The sequence below is a fragment of the Emys orbicularis genome, chromosome 10 (genome assembly GCF_028017835.1).
Source record: "Emys orbicularis isolate rEmyOrb1 chromosome 10, rEmyOrb1.hap1, whole genome shotgun sequence".
Taxonomy (NCBI): Eukaryota; Metazoa; Chordata; order Testudines; family Emydidae; genus Emys; species Emys orbicularis.
In genome coordinates, this window is record NC_088692.1 from 33,990,338 (window position 1) to 34,012,798 (window position 22,461).

Consider the following 22,461-nt stretch of genomic DNA (forward strand, 5'->3'; position numbering starts at 1 on the left):
GAGGAGTGAATCAGAATGGGGTGGGTGAATCATAAAGGGGAAGGGAATATAGTTCTATGCCTGGGCTCTGAAATTCTGCAGGCTCTGGGAAATCTCCTTCTCTGGGAAAGGTGAATGGGTTTCTTACCCAGATGGACCAGAGAGTCCAGGGCCTCTCTCCGCTCCTCCAGGTGCTCTCTGGGGAGATGACACACCTAAGGGAAGAAAGCAACACCAGCAAAGGCAAACTAGATCAAGTGTCTCTCAGGCCAAGCCCTCGGATGGCAGAGTGAAGGGGTGAGGGTGGAGAGGCAGATTCTAATTCCCATCTAAAGAACAGGCCAGCAAGCTGGATCAGTCTATGAGTGACGCCGAGGCTTCGGGGGCCGTGGCTCATGTAGAAGCAGAGTTTGACGGGTCAGGAACCGAAGATGTGGAGCCTTGGAACAAGGTGCGGGATGCTGATGTTCCCGGTCAAAGGGGGTGGGGTGAGTGGGAGGAAAAGAAACCAAAGGAGAGTTCTCCAGGATCCATCCCCCAATGGGAACAGGATGAGGCAGGGACAGCTCTTCCCACAGCCTACCCAGTTTAAGCCAACAGGCCCCGGGATTTTGCCTGAGTGATCCCAGCATCTCTTACCATGGAGTGGAGTGCTGGGAAGAGGGTGCCAATGTCCTTCCTCAGGGCAGCCTCATCCATGTCCCTCACGCAAGCAAGGCCCTGTGCAAGAGAAGAGACGCAGGACATGGCAATGACGTGTCAGGCAGACAAGCCCCAATGTGTAGAGTCTCCATCAGCAGCTGGGTTACCACAACCCAGACTTGGAAGGAATAAAGTTATGGCCCTGGTGGAGAGCAGCTTCCAGCTGGTGCCGGACTCTCCCTTCTCTGGGAGGGGCATTTGACCCCTTGGTTTGCACTAGCCTAGTATCACTTATGGTTGGTTCAACAGGATAGTTGTACCTGGCGCCAGCTGGGGTGGTGTGTGCTGAGAGGATGGCAGGGATGGCGGGGCCCAGTTTGGAAGAGCAGGGCCTGCCCTGATTACTTATCACTACTGATGTTATGGCAGTGCCCAGAGGCTCCAGTCAGGATCAGACCCTGTTGCACTGGGTGCAGCACAACGCAGCCAGAGACAATGTCTGTCCTGAAGGGCTGACAGTCTAGAGACCCACGCAGACAGGTCAGGGATGGGGAGACAGCATCCAAGGGCTCCTCCCTGCCCCCGTGCTGGGCTGAGGAAACCACGCGGGAGCTTGGAAGGGAGAGCTTAATGTCCCTTCATGCGGCCTTACCAGGGGCCAAGGATCTGGCCCATTGTCTCTGCCTGCTCACCTCCTACAATGGTCACTTCCAGAGTGTACCAGGGATGTATACTCCTGCTTTCTGGCCTTGGGCCAGCCACTTTCCCTCCCGGAGCCTTGCTCTCCGCAGGTATAGGCTGGGCTAACAGCTAACCCTGCCCCGGGCCCAGGGAGAGGTGAGTGCGCGGGACACTCTGGGGAGAGGTGAAGCTCAGGATTATTTCTCTCCCTGGTTCCCTAATGCAGCCCATTGCTGACCAGCCAGCAAAGAAGAAAGAAAGCAGAGCCAGGTGCTGGGAATGGAGTCGCCTCTCTCCTCCTGTCTGCAACACCTGCCCTGGCAAAGGGGGGGTCAGAGCATGTTCTCTAGGGCCAGAGAATGGCAGTGAATCTGGGAGCAAGAGATGAGGAAAGGGGGTCAGAGCCTTAGAGGGTCAGTGTGTCGTGGGAAAGGCAGTAGGGGGCGGGAGTCCAGGCTGAGTTGGTGATGGAGGGAACCTTGTACCATCTGTGCCATGGGCACTTCCCCAGTGTGCTGTGGATTTCCCGCTCTCTCCTCACTCACTGTGGTCTTCCTTGGCATTTCCTCCTCCTTGCTGATTGGGGCGAGCTGTCCCCTGGGTGACGAATAGGCCTTTCGCTTGGTGCCTAAAATGAACAGAAGGAAACTAAGGTTGCTCTTAAGCAAAGTAAGCAGTCATGGGATTAGAGGGAAGGTCCTCTCATGGACTGTAGCTGGTTAAAAGACAGGGTAAGAATATATTTTCAGTTTTCACAATGAGGTAAATAGTGGGGTCCCCAAAGATCTGTACTGGGGCCTTTGCTGTTCAGGGGTAAAATGGTGAGGTGGCAAAATCTGTGGATGATACAAAATTACTCACCATAGTTAAGTCCCAGGTAGACTGCAAAGAGTTACAAAGAGATCTCACTAAACTGGGTGACTGGGCAACAAAATGGCGGATGAAATTCAGTGTCGATGAGTGCAAAGTAATGCACATTGGAAAACATAATCCCACATACAAAATGACGGGGTCTAAATTAGCTGTTACCACTCAAGAACGAGATCTTGGAGTCATTGTGGATAGCTCTCCGTAAACATCCACTCAATGTGCAGCGGCAGTCAAAAGAGCTAACAGAATGTTGGGAATCATTAGGAAAGGGATAGATAATAAGACCGATAATATCATAAAATGACTAGGGAAGTGTTATTTACCCCTTGACAGAACACATGAACCAGGGGTCAGCCAATGAAATTAATAGGCAGTGGATTTAAAACAAACAAAGGGAAGTATTTCTTCACACAATGCACAATCAACCTGTGGAACTCATTGCCAGGGGATGTTGTGAAGGCCAAAAGTATAATTGGGTTTAAAAAGAACTAGATAAATTCAAGGAGGATAGGTCCATTAATGGCTATTAGCCAAGATGGTCAGGGATGCAATCCCATGCTCTGGGTGTCCCTAAACCTCTGATGGCCAGAAGTTGGAACTGGATGACAGGGGATGATGGATCCCTTGATAATTGCTCTGTTCTGTTCATTCCTCTGAAGCACCTGGCATTGGCCACTGTCAGAAGACAGGGTACCGGGCTAGATGGACCATTGGTCTGACCCAGCATGGCCATTCTTATATTCTTATGAAGAGCCACTGGGGAGCTGAGCTGGTAGAGGGAGCTGCCTGGTGGGTCAGTTCCCCCTTTACTGGCACCCAGGCTGCCCGGTGATGATTCCAGTGCTGCCCTGTGGCAGCAGGGCTTTAGCCCAGCGTGGGATGGCACGGAGGCTGGCGTGTAAGGTGGAGCACAGGGCAGTGGCTTATGTGCATGTGCAGAGCAGGGCACAGAGCCTGGGTGGAGTCTCTTCTTGCCCTCCCAGCACTGGGGTTTGGCTGTCACTGTGGCTGCTTTCCCCCCTTTATTCCTGGCACTCAATACTGGGCATGGGCCTACCTGCATCAGGAGGCTCAGCACAGAAAGTGCTGCAGTGGCTGCCCGCTCCTGCAGCCAGGGTTTGTGGCGCTGGGTCTTGTTTTGGGGCTGCCTTCTGCTCCTCTGTGTCTGTGGATACAGGCAGACGGTGGGTTAATTTCCCGCAATCATGGTCACTAATGCCCTGGGGGCGACAGGGACATACAACTGTGTGGGAACTGTCTGCACCTTATGGAACCCCTGGCGAGGGATTTCCACCAATCACTGCCCAGACAGTGTCATGTTACTTAACACTGAGATCGGGCATTTCCTCTTCCAGTCCCTTTACAAACATTACCCACACCTTCCAGACCCCAGTGAAGATTGTCAGTCTTGTTAGCCCCATTATGAAGCTAGGAAAACTGAGGCACTGAATGATCCCGTGTGCACTGGGATGGAACTTCCTGATGGGACAGAAATAGACATGTGGTGATTTGTCACAGCGAAAGGCTGTTGACTCCTACCTGGGACAGAAGAGTCAGTGGGGCCTGGCTGGCTGGAGTCCAGATTTGTCCTGTCCGTTCGGAAAGGTGTCCATCCTGTAATTCAGAAGGGCAGTGGTGGGGTGAGGTGTCATGTGACTGATTCTATGTAAGGGCAATAGGAATCAGAGAGGAACTGGGGTAAATCTGTATCGTGGGGGACGCTTCTGGGCAGAATTCCTACTCACCAATAGTCTGAGTCAGTCTTTGGCAGAGACGGTCCAAAAACCCCATATTGACTCCTAAGACAAGAACCAATGTAAACAGATCACAGGAGTTTCTCTTCTACTGCACAGACCTCAGAACATTCACACCTCACTCTTGGGAGGCCAAGCTAGTGCTCTGGTGCCCGGTGCTCTGCATTGCCATGTGGAATGAGACCCAGGCTCAATTCTCTGTGCTGGTCTGCGGCTCCCAAGATGGCTGGAATTGCTCCAGGTGGGGGGGAACCTCCATTTACATGGGGAGGCTCTCTGCTTGACTAGGGGCTTTGAAGGGGATTCCATTGGGTCCCCCTCAGCCAGAAGGACGTAACTCATGAGATGGAGAACCCCAAGGAGACAGAGACATTGCAAGGCTCGGATGGAGGTAGATGTACAGAGCTGCAGCACTGAAATGTGGGATCCCTCTTCCTTGGGGATAAAATCTTTGTGGTACCTCTCCTCTTCCTTGGGATTCAGCAAGGCGGCTCTATCACCTAGAGCATTTGGTTCCATGAGGTATTTGAGTTTATGAGGTATGTTCTGACCAAGAAGTTACCTATTCTGGCCCACCTCACTGCACAGCCACCAAACCAGCAGTGCTTGAGACAGAATCTGATCATGACTCACAAAGCCATTTGTAATATACATATGAAAAACGTGGGCATCTCAGTCATGAAAAATGCATTGGTGTCTGTTTCCAGGAATGGAATGTGTGTGCTCAGTAGCACCCACAGTTCCAACCACAGCCATGGTTGCTTGACACACAGTCAGCCAGTTACAGATCACAATGATCGTTTGCACAAGCAGTCACTGCAACTGCTTAGCTAAGTGCTGCAACCATGCACACGAGTTAATAAGCAGTTTTTCATAGATTCATAGACTCTAGGACTGGAAGGGACCTCGAGAGGTCATCGAGTCCAGTCCCCTGCCCTCATGGCAGGACCAAATACTGTCTAGACCATCCCTGATAGACATTTATCTAACCTACTTTTAAATATCTCCAGAGATGGAGATTCCACAACCTCCCTAGGCAATTTATTCCAGTGTTTAACCACCCTGACAGTTAGGAACTTTTTCCTAATGTCCAACCTAAACCTCCCTTGCTGCAGTTTAAGCCCATTACTTCTTGTTCTATCCTTAGAGGCTAAGATGAACAAGTTTTCTCCCACCTCCTTATGACACCCTTTTAGATACCTGAAGACTGCTATCATGTCCCCTCTCAGTCTTCTCTTTTCCAAACTAAACAAACCCAATTCTTTCAGCCTTCCTTCATAGGTCATGTTCTCTAGGCCTTTAATCATTCTTGTTGCTCTTCTCTGGACCCTCTCCAATTTCTCCACATCTTTCTTGAAATGCGGTGCCCAGAACTGGACACAATACTCCAATTGAGGCCTAACCAGCGCAGAGTAGAGCGGAAGAATGACTTCTCGTGTCTTGCTCACAACACACCTATTAATGCATCCCAGAATCATGTTTGCTTTTTTTGCAACAGCATCACATTGTTGACTCATATTTAGCTTGTGGTCCACTATAACCCCTAGATCCCTTTCTGCCATACTCCTTCCTAGACAGTCTCTTCCCATTCTATATGTATGAAACTGATTGTTCCTTCCTAAGTGAAGTACTTTGCATTTGTCTTTAATAAACTTCATCCTGTTTACCTCAGACCATTTCTCCAACTTGTCCAGATCATTTTGAATTTTGACCCTATCCTCCAAAGCAGTTGCAATCCCTCCCAGTTTGGTATCATCTGCAAACTTAATAAGCGTACTTTCTATGCCAATATCTAAGTCGTTGATGAAGATATTGAACAGAGCCGGTCCCAAAACAGACCCCTGCGGAACCCCACTCGTTATACCTTTCCAGCAGGATTGGGAATCATTAATAACTACCCTCTGAGTACGGTTATCCAGCCAGTTATACACCCACCTTATAGTAGCCCCATCTAAGTTATATTTGCCTAGTTTATCGATAAGAATATCATGCGAGACCGTATCAAATGCCTTACTAAAGTCTAGGTATACCACATCCACCGCTTCTCCCTTATTCACAAGACTCGTCATCCTATCAAAGAAAGCTATCAGATTGCTTTGAAATGATTTGTTCTTTATAAATCCATGCTGGCTATTCCCTATCACCTTACCACCTTCCAAGTGTTTGCAGATGATTTCCTTAATTACTTGCTCCATTATTTTCCCTGGCACAGGGATACCTCAGTGGTTTGAGCATTGGCCTGCTAAACCCACGGTTGTGAGTTTAATCCTTGAGGGGGCCATTTAGGGAACTACAGTTTAAAAAAAAAAACTGTCTGGGGAGTTGTCCCCCTTTGAGCAGGGGGTTGGACTAGATGATCTCCTGAGGTCCCTTCCAACCCTGATATTCTATGACTCCACAGAAGTTAAACTAACTGGTCTGTAGTTTCCTGGGTTGTTTTTATTTCCCTTTTTGTAGATGGGCACTATGTTTGCCCTTTTCCAGTCTTCTGGAATCTCTCCTGTCTCCCATGATTTTCCAAAGATAATAGCTAGAGGCTCAGATACCTCCGCTGTTAGCTCCTTGAGTATTCTAGGATGCATTTCATCAGCCCTGGTGACTTGCAGGCATCTAACTTTTCTAAGAGATTTTTAACTTGTTCTTTTTTTATTTTATCTTCTAAATCTACCCCCTTCCCATTAGCATTCACTATGTTAGGCATTCCTTCAGACTTCTCGGTGAAGACCGAAACAAAGAAGTCATTAAGCATCTCTGCCATTTCCAAGTTTCCTGTTACTGTTTCTCCCTCCTCACTGAGCAGTGGGCCTCCCCTGTCTTTGGTCTTCCTCTTGCTTCTAATATATTGATAAAAAGTCTTCTTGTTTCTCTTTATTCCCGTAGCTAGTTTGAGCTCATTTTGTGCCTTTGCCTTTCTAATCTTGCCCATACATTCCTGTGTTGTTTGCCTATATTCATCCTTTGTACTTTGTCCTAGCTTCCATTTTTGATATGACTCCTTTTTATTTTTTAGATCATGCAAGATCTCGTGGTTAAGCCAAGGTGGTCTTTTGCCACATTTTCTATCTTTCCTACCCAGCGGAATAGCTTGCTTTTGGGCCCTTAATAGTGTCCCTTTGAAAAACTGCCAACTCTCCTCGGTCATTTTTCCCCTCAGTCTTGATTCCCATGGGACCTTACCTATCAGCTCTCTGAGCTTACCAAAATCCGCCTTCCTGAAATCCATTGTCTCTATTTTGCTGTAGTCCCTTCTACCCTTCCTTTGAATTGTGAACTCTATGATTTCATGATCACTTTCACCCAAGCTACCTTCCACTTTCAAATTCTCAACGAGTTCCTCCCTATTTGTTAAAATCAAATCTAGAACAGCTTCCCCCTTGGTAGCTTTTTCAATCTTCCAAAATAAAAAGTTGACTGCAATGCAGTCCAAGAACTTATTAGATAGTCTGTGCCCCGCTGTGTTAATTTCCCAACATATATCTGGATAGTTGAAGTCCCCCATCACCACCAGATCTTGGGCTTTGGATGATTTTGTTAGTTGTTTAAAAAAAGCCACATCCACCTCTTCCACCTGGTTAGGTGGCTGGTAGTAGACCCCTAGGATGACATCACCCTTGTTTTTTACCCCTTTTAGCCTAACCCAGAGACTCTCAACACTTCTGTCTCCTATGTCCGTCTCCACCTCAGTCCAAGTGTGTACATTTTTAATATACAAGGCAACACCTCCTCCCTTTTCCCCCTGTCTATCCTTCCTGAGCAAGCTGTACCCATCCATACCAACATTCCAATCATGTGTATTATCCCACCAAGTTTCGGTGATGCCAACAATGTCATAGTTGTATTTCTTTATTAGCACTTCCAGTTCTTCCTGCTTGTTAGCCATACTTTTCGCATTTGTATATAGGCATCTAAGATACTGATTTGATCTTGCCTCCCAGTTTTGCCCTGACCCTCCTTTCTCTCTGCCATTATAGCCCACGCTCCCTCCTATTTCTGACCCATCTCCCAGGTCTCCATGTTCTCCACTTACCTGTGGGCTTTGCTCACCTGTCCCCGTCAAAGCTAGTTTAAAGTTGTGGACATCCTTCTGAATTTTGAGGCTAATGAGACGTTTACTCTCATAATAACTGTTGTGATTCTCTAATATAGCACCCTGTGTTAATATACCACTGTTCACCCAGAAGGATCCCACGGGAATTATACTGTTTGCACAAGCTAGAACTAAACATTATGTTAGTTTATGTGTCATTGTATAATGCCTGCATCTGTAATTTTCACTCTGTGCATCTGAAGAAGTGTTTTTTTACCCACGAAAGCTTATGCCTAAATAAATCTGTTAGTCTTTACGGTGTCACCGGACTCCTTGTTGTTTTTGTGGATACAGACTAACATGGCTGCTCCCGATACTAAACATTATGTTGATTCTGTAAAAGACAGTGCAGATGAACAGCAACTTTGGCCTTGGAAAGGAATTCTGGCTGTGTATCACGCCGCTTTCTGCCTACCTGGACCAGGAGACTCTGTGACAGGTGGGTTGCCATCTCTGGCTGACACTGCAGTCTCTTGCACTGCTGTGTCTGTCAATAGAAGAGAAGGGTTAAATTTCTGCATTAAAGGTCTCTGGTTGAACCGCCAGGGGAATGATGTGAATGATAGTGCTGAGGGGAAGGGAGTTTTCTGTACCCAAAGCAGCAGGTTCCAGTCCTCTTGTGACACTTCAATGAACCTGATTTCACTGAGTAACAAATACAGTCACACCTGGGTCACCAAAGAACTTTCTCAGTTACAGAGAACACCTGTGTGACCCAGAAAGGAGCGATTCTCTAAACAGAGGCAAAGCCACCCCAGCTCTCCTTCTCACTGTCACAGGTTGGGGCCAACAATCACAGCCCCCGACTCCCACACAGTGCGCAATGGGGTCTCAGCAGTGCAGGGGGTGGGGACTAGTTTGCAGCAAACACAGCTTGGAGGATTTAGAAATCTAGCGCGTGCAGTGCCTGGGGAGGGAGAACCGCAGGGAGATGGAGACTCCAAGAGCCCTCCTCATTCAGGCAGTGCAGACCACAAGGCCTCTGGAAAAGTCGAATGCCAGGCACAAGCAGAACCTCAGTAATGGGAAGGAGGGGGCCGACCCACTGGAGGGAGTTGGCAAAGGGCAGGTATAGCCTATAGGTAGCGCCCTACCAAATTTACGGTCCATTCTGATCAATTTCATGGCCATAGGATTTGAAACTCAATTTCAGGTTTTCAGATGTTTACATCTGAAATGTCACAATGTTGTAGTGGGGGTTCTGCCCCAAAAGGGAGTTGCGGAGGAGTCGCAAAACTGTTGTAGCGGGGTTGTGGGATTGCCACCCTCACTTCTGCGCTGCCTTCCGAGCAACCGGGGTATGTGCCCGGAGGGGGGTCTGATCTCCCCCGCGAGGGCGGCTGTGCAGGGGAAGTGCCAGTTCCGTCCCTCCCCAGCCCAGAGGGGACTAGCAGCTGGAGCCAGGGGCATGGTAGTAGCCTGCCCTTCCCCAACCCTCCAATAGCTAGATTTCATGGGGGAAGTCTGATTTCATGGTCCATGGCTTTTTCATGGCTGTGAATTTGGCCTACCTATGGGATGGTTTAGGTTAAGAAATAAGTAGAAAATAGGTCTGGGGCCTAAGTTAGCTTAAGTATAGAAGAGTTTAGAAAACTGAAGTTGTTAGTGTGAGGAAAGTTAGCCATAAGTTGGAGATCCTGTTATGGGAAAGTAAGAGTTAGCAAAGACATGGCCCGGGGTTATGCTACTGTTAGGTTTTGGTTATAACTGGCTTAAGCAGGGCTTTTAATGAGTGTTTCTGAGAATTGTGACTGTTTTATTAAAATGTTATCTATACTAATAGTATGGGAAGGATATTGGTGCAGATGTTAATGTAAACCACGTGTAATGTAAAGAGTCAATAAGGAGGTGATGGAAATATAATTAGTGTAAGGGGCAGTTGCACGTTCAATAGTATGAGAATGGCTTCTACTGGGAGTTGTTTTGTTAATTCGGTGAGCGCTCCAATTAACGCCCCAAGGATACCGTTATGTCCCAGGGTTCTAAGGCTGTACTTCACGCTGTTGTCAGTGGACTGATCCCGCATTGATCCACAATACAACAGTTAGTGTTGACAGTGTAGGTGGTAATTGCGCACCTGTTTGCTTAACTAATCATTTTATTTTTGAATGAAGTTTGGTTTTATCATTCATAGTGTCGCCTAAATACATTTTCTGTAATGACCTAGTGGCTTGAACCTGGGTTTTGTTGCAGCCTTATCTGTAACAACTTACTATGAATTGGAAACATTTCAATATGAAGGTTCCAGAAGGTTACGCAGGAAAAGGGGTGAATCTGAGGAGTCGGTACCCCTGTTTCCTACTTACCTGAAGCAGGCCCAGACAGGGAAGGGCTGCAACACTCAGTTGCTGCTGTATCCTCCTTCCCCTGGTCTGTGGCTGTGGATAAGTGCAAAGGGGTGGGGGTCATTTCCTCCTTTCCAGGTCACTGATAGAAATCCCAGGGGGGTGAGGTAGACAGTACATTTGTGTGGGGAACAAATCACACTGCAGGGCACCTCTGGAGAGGGACTTCCACCAGTCACAGCCAAGAGCATTTATATTGCACACCCATTGCCAAGGCATTTGACAAACACCTCACCCCACAGGTAGGGAGCTGAGATAACATGGGCAGGGGCAATAGGGGCCAGGGGGAAATTTGGGGAGAATCTGCCCCAAATTCTTCCCTAACCAGCAGGATTCCATTAGAGATTTTAGCCCAAGAGGCCAGGACTTCCCCAGCTCTGCTTGTCCCCGCTTCTCTAGTTAATAACAGATCTCCCTCAGGAGACAAGGAGAGTGCAGACAAGGCCGGGATGGCAGTGCTGCATTGGGGTCCCACCAGAGAATTCCCTGCCAGTCCAGAAGGGCTAGAAATGTCTGGGGGTTTAAATAAAGCTAAAATGCTGCAAGGAACCTTGGAGAAAACAAACCTCCTCCATCAGGAGACCCTGACTCCCCAAGCACATGGAGATTCCATGCAGATTCCCAGTGGTCCCCTGCAGGTAGCTCTGGACAGGACAGCAATGGGGGGAGAGGAGGGTCCATTTCTGGGGAGAATTCCTACTCACCTCCAGACCGGAGCAGCAGTCGGCGGAGGTGGCCGTAAAGATCCATATCGGCTCCTAAGACAAGAACCAACATGAATGAGTCCCTGGGGCTTCCTTCCCATGACACAGACCCCACCATACTCACACATGGTTCTAGGTGGGCCAAGGGGACCCAGGCGTAGTTCTTTTGCTGCCTGCCTGGCTGGAGACAAGACTGCTATGAGGTGGTGAGACATCAATATTGATGTAAAATTTTATTAATAGCATTATTATCACTTCTTTTTATAATGTTAGGTCATTACAAACATGTTTGTGCCTTTACTGAACATTCAAACATAGCTATAAGTATATTGTCACCAGGAGGCTTGAAAATAGAACAGTAGCCCAGTTTTAGTTAGCTAGGTTATAAAATGTTCACGCTAATCAAAGAAATTGCAGAAGTCTTCAGCTTTCTGTCATCCAGAAACATGCAAATGTCCGGAAAATAACATCTCCTTGACCACAAAACTGTTTATGTCCCCCAAGAGTGTCTGTACAAACTTTAAAAGGCAGCTGTGCTCATTTTAATCTGCTTTAACTTTTATACTAGTTTCTTTTTGTGCTATGTTTAAAATATGTGTTGATTATTGGCATTTGTGCTTTGCACAAAATATTTAAGAGAAGTTTAATTGCTACAACAAACCGCTTGTAACTCTAAGGAACTTGGGTCAAGAGTCAAACCAACCAAAAGAGTGTTTTATCTACACCAGAACACTTCTGTCTTCTATAAGCTGCCAGTTTATTATAGATCTAATCCTTTATCTCAATAAAACAAATGTTATAAAGAGAAATGTTTTAGGAAAGATCTGGCCCTGTAGGAGAAGGTGAGGATGTTATTTATGTTGGATATTCCAAAATGAATGTAGGGATGTGTTAGAACAATAAATCTAGGCTGTAAAGTGGGCTCTACCAGCCCCTCTTTGCAAGAAAACCCTCTGCTTGTGTCCTTAAAACTTTAGAGAAGAATGCGTGTAGTTGAGAAAAAGTTTTGTAGAAAACCTTAGTTGATTTCTAAAATATTGAAATGACAAACTGTTTTGGAGGGCATATTTGCATATTTGCAAAGTATTTTAACTGAATGCAAAGTATCTAATGTGGTTTTCTAATATCATTACTACGTGTGGTAAAATGCATTATGTACTAACATGAAATCTAATGACCTTGCTCAGCTGATTACCAATATAAGAAGACATTTAAGTCTAGACTATTTATTATATTAATGGGGAAGTAATTAGTTACTGGCAGAGCTCTAGCCACTCCTTCCCCCAACTCAGAAAGATAAGAAGAATCATCATCAACAATTGTTCTAGAGAATCAACAACTTCTTCAATCGTATTTAAGCTAAAGACTCGTTAAGAATGATTTAATTTTAAAAGACTGCTTCGAGAACTAAAAACCTGTACATAAACCACAGGTTTGGACTTTTTAAAAACAGAATTTTGAACCCTAATGAAACTGAAGAAATATCTCAGAAAATGAACTGAATAAGTTAAGAGTTAAAAGACTAAATTTGAAGATGTTCTGAGAATCTCTCCAACAAAAACAAAGGAAATATAACTGTCAAGAAAGACGTACAACCCTAACACACATACACATTAACAAACTACCTGTCCATAAGATGAAGAGGCTCCATGAATGTAGGGAGCCAATGAAAGGGTGAGAGAGGTGTGTTTTTCTAAAATTGCATGGAAATAGGGAAGAGACGAGTATAAAAACTCTAAGTGAGCACCCTGCACACGCTCTGCTACCCTGCTCAAACTCAACTCATCCTCTCCCTCTCTACAAGCAAGCTGACACAGACAGAAGAGAGAAGACTCGGGAAGAAACCAGCCCAAGGAAACCTCCCCAAAACTTCAGCATGTGTTGGTAAGAGAAGTTAACTAAAACCCTGCCAAGGGATTAGAGTTATAAACTCTTGCAACAGTTTTGTTGTGATATGGAAATGCTGTTATAATTTAAGATGTTAACAGTTTCTCCTGTTAACCACTAAATGCTTAGACCATGCATTTGGGAAAGAGACAAGGGCTAATCATTGGGAAACGGAGAAATAGTGGGATTTAACTGAATTTAAGATTCTAAATATTTTGTTAATTGGCCAGTCTCAAGACAGCTCCTTAAATGGTTTCTTCTAACTAAGTAATTTTACTACTTTCTTCTATTTCAGAGGATTGAGTTAAAATTGCTTACTTTGCCCATCTATATAAACAGTCTAGTTATTAATAGGATCCGCCTGCTCTTAAAATTATGTTGCCCATCCATAAACAGTCTTAGTATCTATGACTCACAATAATTTTGAAAGAAGACCTTGGTTTCAATTTACCAAAAGAAAAGTGCCCCATCAAAGGCAAGCCTGCTCACAAAGGTGTAATCTGTTAAAAGCTCTCCAGAGAGAAGCATACAGATGAGACTGGACAGAAATCAGCCTTTTATCATTTGTGTTCTGTCTTTTGTTGTTTTGTTTAGTGTTTTCTTTTCTTTAAATAGCCATGATTAATAACAGTGATTATTTTGCTTGGCTTTAATCACGGTGTCCCCTAAGGTATGTAAAAGAGCCCCTGTGACTAAACTAGTGGAGTCACACCCTGAATTGTCAGAAAAAGAGAGAGTAAGAACTAGCCTAGCATTTCTTGTTTCTCTAAACTAAATATTTGTACTAAGTTTTGGGATAAAATTACTTGACATCCAACACAATTTAAAATGACCCCTTTCCACCCCACACCGAGTTCACGGCAGTATGGACTGGTTTAAATCAGAGCGAGTCAAATCAATGATTTTCGTTGTGATTTAAATCAGCAAGCACAGGAAATCTTGATTTAAATCAGTGATTTTAAACTTGTTTTCCATTTTTGCTTTTTAGATATTTACCTAAAGAAAGGCTGATTCTCAGAGCTTGGTATAATTTCGTACTTCTTTTTCCTAACCCTGAGGATACACTAGGAAAGGTCCCTCACCCCTGTGCTGGGATGGTCGAGCCACAGAAGAATTTTGATGTCTCACATATAATCGCAGATGACAGTGAGGATGTGGATTCCTCCACGAGTTCTGTGTAAACAGATGCAATGCGCTCCAAAAAACGCTCCCAACTGTCTGAAAAGCAGAGCCCAGACAGCCGTGTGCTCCCTCCTCCAGCTCCCAGAGCACACTGAGCCACAGGCTGCCTGCCCCCTTTGTGACACAGGGCCACTGCTGACATCACAGAGGCAAGGTGGGCTGGGGCTGTCTGGCTAGGGCCCTTGGGGTTTGCATCCCCCAGATTGGATTAAGGGAGGATTGCTCTTGGCTTTTGTTGGGAATTTTAATCCAAGGGAGCCCCGGGGCCTCCCCACAAACCCTGTCTGTATAATGTGCCATGAGAAAAGGAGATTCGACCACAAGGTGCAAAATCATTCTGTGTCAGTCCACTCCAGTATCTTGCCTCTTGCAGCAGCAAAGGGGAAGGTGAAATGCCCACAATGCACCTGGCCAGCTTTGCTATTCTCTGACATATGGGTAAAAAATTCCTTCCTCACCCCTCAGTGACCATGGAATCCCTGAAGCATGAGATTGGACTGGCCGTCTGTCTCAGCGTGAGGCGCTCCAATTGTTAGTCCAGCCACAGCTGCATCGGTGCCCTGGGCCGAGAGAATAAAAGGGCTGAGAAGATTCTTTCCTAAGGATACACACAGACACTAAATCCCATTCCTAAAGTCTGCAATAAAAGGCAGTCAGAGCGCAGGACCCGTGGGTATTTATTGAGTCCCAACAGCATGCTGGGGGCTGTACAACACAGGGGAGGGCACAGGCCTGACCCCAAAGAGCAGCGAATCTCTTGCTTGGTTTATTTGATTTCCCATTCTCCTGAGCAGGATCTTGTTTACGCAGGAACTTGAAGGAAGAGAGGGAAGTTTGGGGCAGGAGAAAGGGAGAATAATGTTAGCCTGAGGAGCAGCATGGCAGGGGGTTGGCAAGGGAGAGCCAGGGAAGGACACAAAGGGAATGGCTGGGAGAGTGGCGGGGGAATGAGCCCGGAGAGCTAGGTGGGGAAGAAGTTTGCAAAGACTCAACAAGGAGCTGCACTCGGGTGCTGAATGGAGCTGAGTGAATCAGTGACTTTTCAGTTTGGGGGCCAGTTGGAGAAATACAAAAAAAATAAATATTGGTTCGGTTTGGCCTGAAACAAAATTGTTTTGGTTTTTCGTTTCAGGTTGTTTGTGGGTGTTTTTCAACCCTCCCCCCACTTTTTTTTAAAGTTGCCTCAATTTCAAAATGAAAAGTGACAACATTTTGCTGTGGAATGGTCCAAACAGACTGGTTTGACTTTTAAAACAAAACATTCCCTTTTTGTGTGTGGCTGAAAGGATTTGCTGAATTCGCACCTGGTTTGGGTGGCCCTGAGAGATGCATTTTTGGGGAATTTGCTAGCTCTAGCGTAGGACCTGCGAGGGAGCATGGGGAGGGATCAGAATGGGCTGGTCTGACGGGTGAGATGATTTTACAGAGGGCTCTGAAGGGGAATGAGAGGAGATGTGGGGGGAGGGCAGAATTAATGGGATGGGTGATCAAGGCCTGGAGCAGGTGGGCTGGAGAGGATGAGGGGGATTGTAGAGACAAGGTAAAGGAAGGTAGGGTTACCATATTTCAGCAAGCAAAAAAGAGGACGGGAGGAGCCCCGCCCTAGCCCCGCCCCTGTCCTGCCCTAGCCCCGCCCCATCCTGCCCTAGCCCCGCCCCTGACCTTCCCACTTCCCCCCCCTCAGAACTCCCAACCCTCCCCCCGCTCCTTGTCCCCTGACTGCCCCCTCCTGGGACCCCTGCCCCTAACTGCCCCCCAGGACTCCACCGCCTACCTAAGCCTCCCTGTCTCTTGTCCCCTGACTGCCCCAACCCTTATCCACACCCCCACCCTCACCCCCAGACAGACCCCTGGGACTCCCACGTCCCATCCAACCACTCCCCACCCCCTGACAGCCCCCCCCCCAGAACTCCCGACCCATCTAAACCCCTCTGCTCCCTGTCCCCCGACTGCTCCGATCCCTCTCCCCACCCCTGCCACCTGACAGCCCCCGCCCAAAACTCCCAAACACCCCCCCCCCCGCTCCTTGTCCCCTGACTGCCCCCTCCTGGGACCCCTGCTCCTAACTGCCCTCCAGAACCCCACCCCCTACCTAAGCCTCTCTGTTCCTTGTCCCCTAACTGCCCCCTCCTAAGACCCCCCCAAATGCCCCCCAGCACCCTACCCCCTACCTGTACCCTGACTGCCCAAAACCTTATCCACACCCCCACCCCCAGAAATCCCCCCCCTCGTCTCTTGACTGCCCCCTCCAGAACCCCCCTGCCCCTTCTCCGACCCCCTGGCCCCCTTGTTGATGGCCTTCGCCTAAAGTCTCTGTGAGCTTGCTCAGGAACGGCCTGAGCCGTTCGTCCGGGCACTCTGGGGAGCAGGGGAGGAGGAGCGAGGGAGGAGCGGGGGAGGAGCTCCAGACTGCTGGAGGCGATCTGCGAATGCAGGGAGGGAGGGAGTGATCTCAGCTGCAGGGGGAGGAGGGGCTCTCTCTGGCTGTCGGAGCCCCATGTAAGTGGCACCATCCGGCTGGCTGCCCTGTTAGCCGCGCACGCTCTGCATGGGGGGGGGGGGGGGGGGAAGTCCGGACATTTACAAATTCCCCCCGGACGCTATTTTTAGCTCAAAAAGCCGGACATGTCCGGGGGAATCTGGACGAATGGTAACCCTATTCCAGGAAGGACTGTTCAGGAAGGACAGGCAGGGCAGAAAAGGTGGGGGAGTTGCATTGTAAGTAAGAGAGCAGTATGACTGCTCAGAATTCCGGTATGAAACTGCAGAAAAACCTGAGAGTCTCTGGATTAAGTTTAGAAGTGTGAGCAACAAGGGTGATGTCGTGGTGGGAGTCTGCTATAGACCACCAGACCAGGGGGATGAGGTGGACGAGGCTTTCTTCCGGCAACTAACAGAAGTTACTGGATCGCAGGCCCTGGTTCTCATGGGAGACTTCAATCACCCTGATATCTGCTGGGAGAGCAATACAGCGGTGCACAGACAATCCAGGACGTTTTTGGAAAGTGTAGGGGAGAATTTTCTGGTGCAAGTGCTGGAGGGACCAACTAGAGGCAGAGCTCTTCTTGACCTGCTGTTCACAAACCGGGAAGAATTAGTAGGGAAGCAAAAGTGGATGGGAACCTGGGAGGCAGTAACCATGAGATGGTCGAGTTCAGAATCCTGACACAAGGAAGAAAGGAGAGCAGCAGAATACGGACCCTAGACTTCAGAAAAGCAGACTTTGCCTCCCTCAGGGAACTGATGGGTAGGATCCCCTGGGAGAATAACGTGAGGGGGAAAGGAGTCCAGGAGAGCTGGCTGTATTTTAAAGAATCCTTACTGAGGTTGCAGGAAGAAACCATCCCGATGTGTAGAAAGAATAGTAAATAACAGTGAAATCCTTGCTGATCTTAAACACAAAAAAGAAGCTTACAAGAAGTGGAAGATTGGACAAATGATCAGGGAGGAGTATAAAAATATTGCTCAGGCATGTAGGAGTGAAATCAGGAAGGCCAAATCACACTTGGAGTTGCAGCTAGCAAGAGATGTTAAGAGTAACAAGAAGGGTTTCTTCAGGTATGTTAGCAACAAGCTAATGTACTCAGTGCTTTTTTTGCCTCTGTCTTCACGAACAAGGTCAGCTCCCAGACTACTGCACTGGGCAGCACAGCATGGGGAGGAGGTGACCAGCCCTCTGTGGAGAAAGAAGTGGTTTGGGACTATTTAGAAAAGCTGGACGAGCACAAGTCCATGGGGCCAGATGCGCTGCATCCGAGGGTGCTAAAGGACAGGGCCGGCTCCAGGTTTTTTGCCGCCCCAAGCGGCGAAGTGGGGAAAAAAAAAAAAAAGATAAAGCCGCGATCGGCGGCACTTCGGCGGCAGCTCTGCCGCGCCGCTTCATTCTTCGGCGGCAATTCGGCAGCGGGTCCTTCACTTCGAGAGGGACTGAGGGACCTGCCCCCGAATTGCCGCCAAAGACCCGGACGTGCCGCCCCTTTCCATTGGCCGCCCCAAGCACCTGCTTCCTGCACTGGTGCCTGGAGCCAGCCCTGCTAAAGGAGTTGGCGGAGGTGATTGCAGAGCCATTGGCCATTACCTTTGAAAATTCATGGCGATCGGGGGAGGTCCCAGATCACTGGAAAAAGGCTAATGTAGTGCCCATCTTTAAAAAAGGGAAGAAGGAGGATCTGGGGAACTACAGGCCAGTCAGCCTCACCTCAGTCCCTGGAAAAATCATGGAGCAGGTCCTCAAGGAATCAATTCTGAAGCACTTAGAGGAGAGGAAAGTGATGAGGAACAATCAGCATGGATTCACCAAGGGCAAGTCATGCCTGACTAACCTAATTGCCTTCTATGACGAGATAACTGGCTCTGTGGATGAGGGGAAAGCAGTGGATGTGTTATTCCTTGACTTTAGTAAAGCTTTTGATACGGTCTCCCACAGTATTCTTGCCGGCAAGTTAAAGAAGTATGGGCTGGATGAATGGACTATAAGGTGGATAGAATGCTGGCTAGATCGTCGGGCTCAACGGGTAGTGATCAATGGCTCCATGTCTAGTTGGCAGCCGGTATGAAGCGGAGTGCCCCAAGGGTCGGTCCTGGGGCCGGTTTTGTTCAATATCTTCATTAATGATCTGGAGGATAGCATGGACTGCATCCTCAGCAAGTTTGCAGATGACACTAAACTGGGAGGAGTGGTAGATACTTTGGAGGGTAGGGATAGGATACAGAGGGACCTAGACAAATTAGAGGATTGGGCCAAAAGAAATCTGATGAGGTTCAACAAGGACAAGTGCAGAGTCCTGCACTTAGGACGGAAGAATCCCATGCACTGCTACAGACTAGGGACCGAATGGCTAGGCAGCAGTTCTGCAGAAAAGAACCTAGGGGTTACAGTGGACGAGAAGCTGGATATGAGTCAACAGTGTGCCCTTGTTGCCAAGAAGGCTAACAGCATTTTGGGCTGTATAAGTAGGGGCACTGCCAGCAGTTCGAGGGACGTGATCGTTCCCTTCTATTTGACATTGGTGAGGCCTCATCTGGAGTACTGTGTCCAGTTTGGGGCCCCACACTACAAGAAGGATGTGGAAAAATTGGAAAGAGTCCAGCAGAGGGCAACAAAAATGATTAGGGGCTGGAGCACATGACTTATGAGGAGAGGCTGAGGGAACTGGGATTGTTTAGTCTGCAGAAGAGAAGAATGAGGGGGGATTTGATAGCTGCTTTCAACTACCTGAAAGGGGGTTCCAAAGAGGGTGGATCTAGACTGTTCTCAGTGGTAGCAGATGACAGAACAAGGAGTAATGGTCTCAAGTTGCAGTGGGGGAGGTTTAGGTTGGATATTAGGAAAAACTTTTTCACTAGGAGGGTGGTGAAGCACTGCAATGGGTTACCTAGGGAAGTGGTGGAATTTCCTTCCTTAGAGGTTTTTAAGGTCAGGTTTGACAAAGCCCTGGCTGGGATGATTTAGTTGGGGATTGGTCCTGCTTTGAGCAGGGGGTTGGACTAGATGACCTCCTGAGGTCCCTTCCAACCCTGATAGTCTATGATTCTATGACTGGCAAGATTGGGCAGAAGCCTGGATGTGGGGTTGGGGGAGGGGGAAGGGTAGAGTTGTAGCTGACCCCAAGGTTCAGACCGTGGGGTTGATGGAGAGGAGGGTGGCTGTGGGGCCGGCACTAGGAGGGGAGGGTGTGGGGCAGCTGGGCAATGCAGCTCTCCCAAGGGCTAGTATGAGGTGGGGGCAGAGAGGCAGCCATAGCCTGGAAGGTTTTTGTATTCGGTTTAATGGAATATATTGGCCTAGAGATTGAAAGGTGTTAACATGACTCCTGCCACTGTACAGCACTAAACAGTGAAAGGCTTGGGATTTTGGAACACACAGACATTGGTCTGCTTAGTCTCACAGCAAACACCCCCTTAAAAATCTTTGTAACCTTTTATTAAAGACACAAAACAAGAAGGAAACAGTTCACACATTTGAAATGTAGGGTATTGAGTGAGGCTTTTGTTTTAACAATATTCTTTTGCTATAGAGAGTTTTTAGAAGGGAAAAGCCCTGTCTGGAGGTCTCTTTGATGGTATTAAAGATGGTAATAACTGTCCTTTGTTTTTCTCTTTGTTATTTTGGGTTTTTTGTTTGCTTTTGTTTGGTTGGTTTTGGTAAAGAGAAGGAGTTAGTTGAGATGGGCTGGATCTGTTGTTGCAGACGGCTGCTGTTTCCGAAAAGACAGAACAAGCCAAAAACACACAAAAAGGGGAAGATTGAAAAAGCAGCTTCAGTTTCTGGTGTTGACTTTCATTTGCAGCCTTACTGCTGGCAAACTAAAGGCACAGCACACGGTCCCATCAGCCACTCTGAGACCTGGCAAACTTGTACCAGCACTGGGCTGCTTAGAATATTGCTTTTTGCTGCCTCTTTAATCACAGGATCACAGCAGTGTTGCAAAATATGCAGTTTTGCCCAGCTCAGCCAGACTCTTACTAAACAGAAGGCAAAAGGAGAGGGAAAGGAAAGAGGAGAAATAGGAGGGAAGGAAAATTGAAGGCAGGGGGAGGCTGGAGGAGGCTGTTCTTGTACTAGGTAAGTGCCCGGTGGGCATGGATCTGTTTGAACCAAGTGGCAGCAAGACAACCTGTGATTATCCCTTACGCTCAGAGGGATGACCTGGAGGGGGCTTGGTTCCCAGAGGACCATCCACATTTGGGGTTCTCTACCCCCGAGGGCTGGCATTGGTGGGGTTCAGGGAAAAGCGACCATTGGATGCCAAGGCAGCCCATGGAGCAGCGGCTCACGTGACTGAATCGCTCGTGAGGTCGGGCAGGGGAGGGATTCCCCTCCGGGCACATCGACGGGGACCACGGAGGTGATGGCCGTCTCTCAGTGGCATTGGGGACAGGCCTGCGGGGCGGGGCGGGGGGCTCTGCCTCGCCTCTCACATGGCTCAGTGGCTGTGGTGGGGGGAGGTTCAGGGGCTCTCCCAGGGCCGCTCACACGCAAGCCTGGTTTGATGGGGGGTCCGGAGAGCTCCAGGGAGGACCACTAGCCTCCCACCCCCATTGGAGAGACACCCAGGACAGTGAGAGCAGCGGAGTGGGGGTGGGGGTGTTGGGCGAACAGGTAGCTGGAGGAAGGGCTCCCCCTTGTGGCCTGGATTGGCCCTGCTCTTCCCCTCAGGAGCTGCCAGGTTAGCCTGCAGCCCTTGCCCAGGTGACTTCAGTGGCACTGTCCACATGAGTGACTGGGCGTGAGCAGGTCTCTCCGGGGCCCCAGGCTCCGAGGGGATTGTGTTCCCGGGACGCCGCATGGGGAGAAAATGCCATGCCCACTGCTTGGGGTGAGCCCCTGCCCTCCTCCAGATTCACACCCCCTGGGCCCCCCTCCGGACTCGCACCTGCCAGTCAGGAATCGGGGTCTGCAGCGGAGCCAGTCTCCAGGCAACCCAACGAGCACAGCTGGCTTGCAGCAGGCTGCCTGTGGATACTGCGCTTGAGGGGTGGGGAGAGCCAGCAGACAAGCTCTTAAGTCCAGCAGCGGCAGTAGCAGCAGTCCAGTGGCTACTCAAAGCATTTGTCCATGGCTGGGACAGCTCCTGCCTTGTCTCAGCTCAGGTAACTCGGTTCTGACACTGGACTCTGACTCCTGCTCCAACCACTGGGCACGGCTGCCCACATCCTGGTCACATTATGCACCCCCCCAGCACCCCTCTCCAGACTCATGCCCCCCAGACTTTCACCCCACACTCACCTTGGCTTTGAAGGCCATGAGCTTGAGGAACATCTCCAGGGTGAAGAGGATGGTGAAGGCCACGTTCAAGTTGTCCAAGAGGTGGTTCATCTCAGCTGACTGGTTGTAGTGCTGGGGAGCCAGGAAGAGGCACAGGTTAGCCCACTGGGCTATGGGGAGCAGGTATGGGGCTGGGCTCTCAGATTCTGGGCCAGATGTGAGAGCCTGAGACCAACATACAAACCTAGAGTTCTGGCGGGGTTGGAATGTGAGCAGAAGTTGTGATGCTTTCCCCCATTCCACACACAGCTCTGCCAATAGTCCTGCCCCCTAGCCCCCTCCCTGTTCCAGCCCTGGGTCCTGCCCCACAGCTCTGTAGGTGTTCCTGACTCCTGATCCGCAGCCCGGGGCATCTCCGCACTCACACACAGCTGTGCCACCGTCCCTCCCTCCTCACCTATAGCACCCACGGCTTTTCCATAGGAGGGGCCTCCCTGGAGCTGAACTGCTGAACTGCCTGAAGTATTCCAAGCCAAGATCCAAACCCAGATATCCAGGGGCACCCGACCAGTGGCCCAGCCTGAGTCTCACTTTGATGGCTTGCTAGTCTGCTACCAAGAGC

General features: G+C 48.8%; 2 protein-coding genes across 2 annotated transcripts in view; both read right to left on the bottom strand.

Moving 5' to 3' along the window:
- The window catches only part of LOC135884599 (maestro heat-like repeat-containing protein family member 1), a 37,426-nt gene extending 26,318 nt beyond the window's left edge, over window positions 1-11,108 (bottom strand). The window contains exons 1-4 of the mRNA XM_065412026.1: window positions 11,063-11,108; window positions 1,848-1,930; window positions 619-699; window positions 128-194 (exon numbers count right to left, since the gene is read on the bottom strand). Coding sequence (XP_065268098.1) covers window positions 128-194; window positions 619-699; window positions 1,848-1,930; window positions 11,063-11,108 — 277 coding nt within the window. The remainder of the gene's footprint in view (window positions 1-127; window positions 195-618; window positions 700-1,847; window positions 1,931-11,062) is intronic.
- Window positions 11,109-21,845: 10,737 nt separating this feature from the next.
- Window positions 21,846-22,461, bottom strand: part of LOC135884600 (voltage-dependent L-type calcium channel subunit alpha-1S-like) — a 62,565-nt gene continuing 61,949 nt past the window's right edge. Inside the window, 1 exon segment of the mRNA XM_065412027.1 lies at window positions 21,846-21,971. Coding sequence (XP_065268099.1) covers window positions 21,846-21,971 — 126 coding nt within the window.